The sequence below is a fragment of the Aplosporella prunicola genome (genome assembly GCF_010093885.1).
Source record: "Aplosporella prunicola CBS 121167 unplaced genomic scaffold K452scaffold_156, whole genome shotgun sequence".
Classification (NCBI taxonomy): domain Eukaryota; kingdom Fungi; phylum Ascomycota; class Dothideomycetes; order Botryosphaeriales; family Aplosporellaceae; genus Aplosporella; species Aplosporella prunicola.
In genome coordinates, this window is record NW_022983684.1 from 3324 (window position 1) to 4782 (window position 1459).

Below are 1459 nucleotides of genomic sequence, written 5' to 3' on the forward strand. Positions count from 1 at the left end.
GGTCCATGCGCAGGATCGTCCTTAGTCATGTGATCCTTGTGCTACTTTTCTAACGGCTGACTTCCTACAACCTAACAACCTTTCTTTATATCGCAGAGCGGACGCGATACCCTCCTTGTCCTTGATCGCTCTGTAGGTTGGTTTGTCGGCTTGCTGCCTTCTACCCTTGTGGGCATTAATCCCCTGTAGGCTTTCTAGGTCTGTGGTCTTGGTTTCCCTACGGCCTTGCCTAGCACGTGTCTGCTGGCACCTTGTGGGACGCGGCTCCTTGTGGTTACTAAGCCCTTGTAGTCTCCAGGCCCGTATGGGCCTTCTTCCCATAAGGTCCTTCCGACCCTGCGGGTTGATTTCCCTTGCGGTCCATAATACTATCCCCCTCCTTAAGGATCTTCGGCCCGAAGATTTTCCTCTTAGGCTATATCTTAGGTTCTGTGCTGCTTCTTTCTTCTTTCTCTGTAAGTCCTTTCGCCATGTCTGCCAAACGGAAGCGTAACGATCAACGAGCTGAGCGTGAGTCTCTGGCAACTAAGATTGATTCTTTTGGGGACACCATGCCCGTTCCTTGTACCGAGTGTATGCTATGGAATGCCCGTCGTAGGGCTTCTAATCGCGAGGTGGTTTGTAAGATAGATTCGGGCTATGGTCGTTGTAGTGAATATGTCCGTCGCGGCTTAACTAGTTGCGATGGTGGTGGCTTAGAAGACTCCGATTGTACGTTACTTCCTTATTTCTTAGTTCCTTGCTAACTTGGCTTCTCAGTTACTCGGTTAAAGCGGGCCATCGATCAGACTAAGTCCGAGGAGCAGATGGTATTAGATTTGCTTCAGAAGAATATGAGTCGTCTTCAACGTATGCGCAAGCAACGAGATTTGTTGCGTCGTCGGGGTAGCTTGATGATTTCCAAGAAGGCGAAGACTGTTGAGGACTTGGAAGAGATTGAGCGACTCGAGGCTGCTCGCGAGACTAGGGATGCCGTTGACCCTGAGAGCGAGGGCTGTAATCGGCATGCAAAGCGCTTGCGTGGCGAGTCCTCAGCTAATACCGCTGCGGGTCCTGCTGATGTGGGTTCCCCCGGGGCTGGTTCTACTGCGCCTCCTGAGACGTCGGAGCCGGTGGATTTCGCGCGGATGCCTGCCTTCTGGGAGGTTGATCCGTTTCCTAGCGAATTTGATGTGTCGGCTTTAGACGGTCTGGATTTCGGCGGTGGAATTCCTTAATAAGTTCTTGACATCCGTCGCAGTTCTCAGGTGGTTCCCAGGTATTATCCCAATTTCCTTCCTATTTTAGGAGATAGCGGAATTGACCGTTAACGTGTCCACTGTCTAGGACTTTCTCGACTGTCCATTCTTGGTTTTCGTCGGCGTCAGGGTTTTCCGGTATCATTTCCTCTGTCTGTTGTACTGCGGTGGCGTTTTCTAGTACCGATTCCAGCAGTGAGACATGGAAGACTGGGAAGATT

At 51.1% G+C, this 1459-nt stretch overlaps 1 protein-coding gene across 1 annotated transcript; it reads left to right on the forward strand.

Moving 5' to 3' along the window:
* Nucleotides 1–470: 470 nt before the first annotated feature.
* On the forward strand, nucleotides 471–1217 carry K452DRAFT_303710 (uncharacterized protein; the record flags this gene model as incomplete). Its single annotated transcript, XM_033542760.1, has 2 exons — nucleotides 471–573; nucleotides 760–1217. 2 exons carry the CDS (start codon nucleotides 471–473, stop codon nucleotides 1215–1217), a joined length of 561 nt encoding a protein of 186 aa, XP_033390930.1.
* Between the last annotated feature and the right edge of the window lie 242 nt (nucleotides 1218–1459).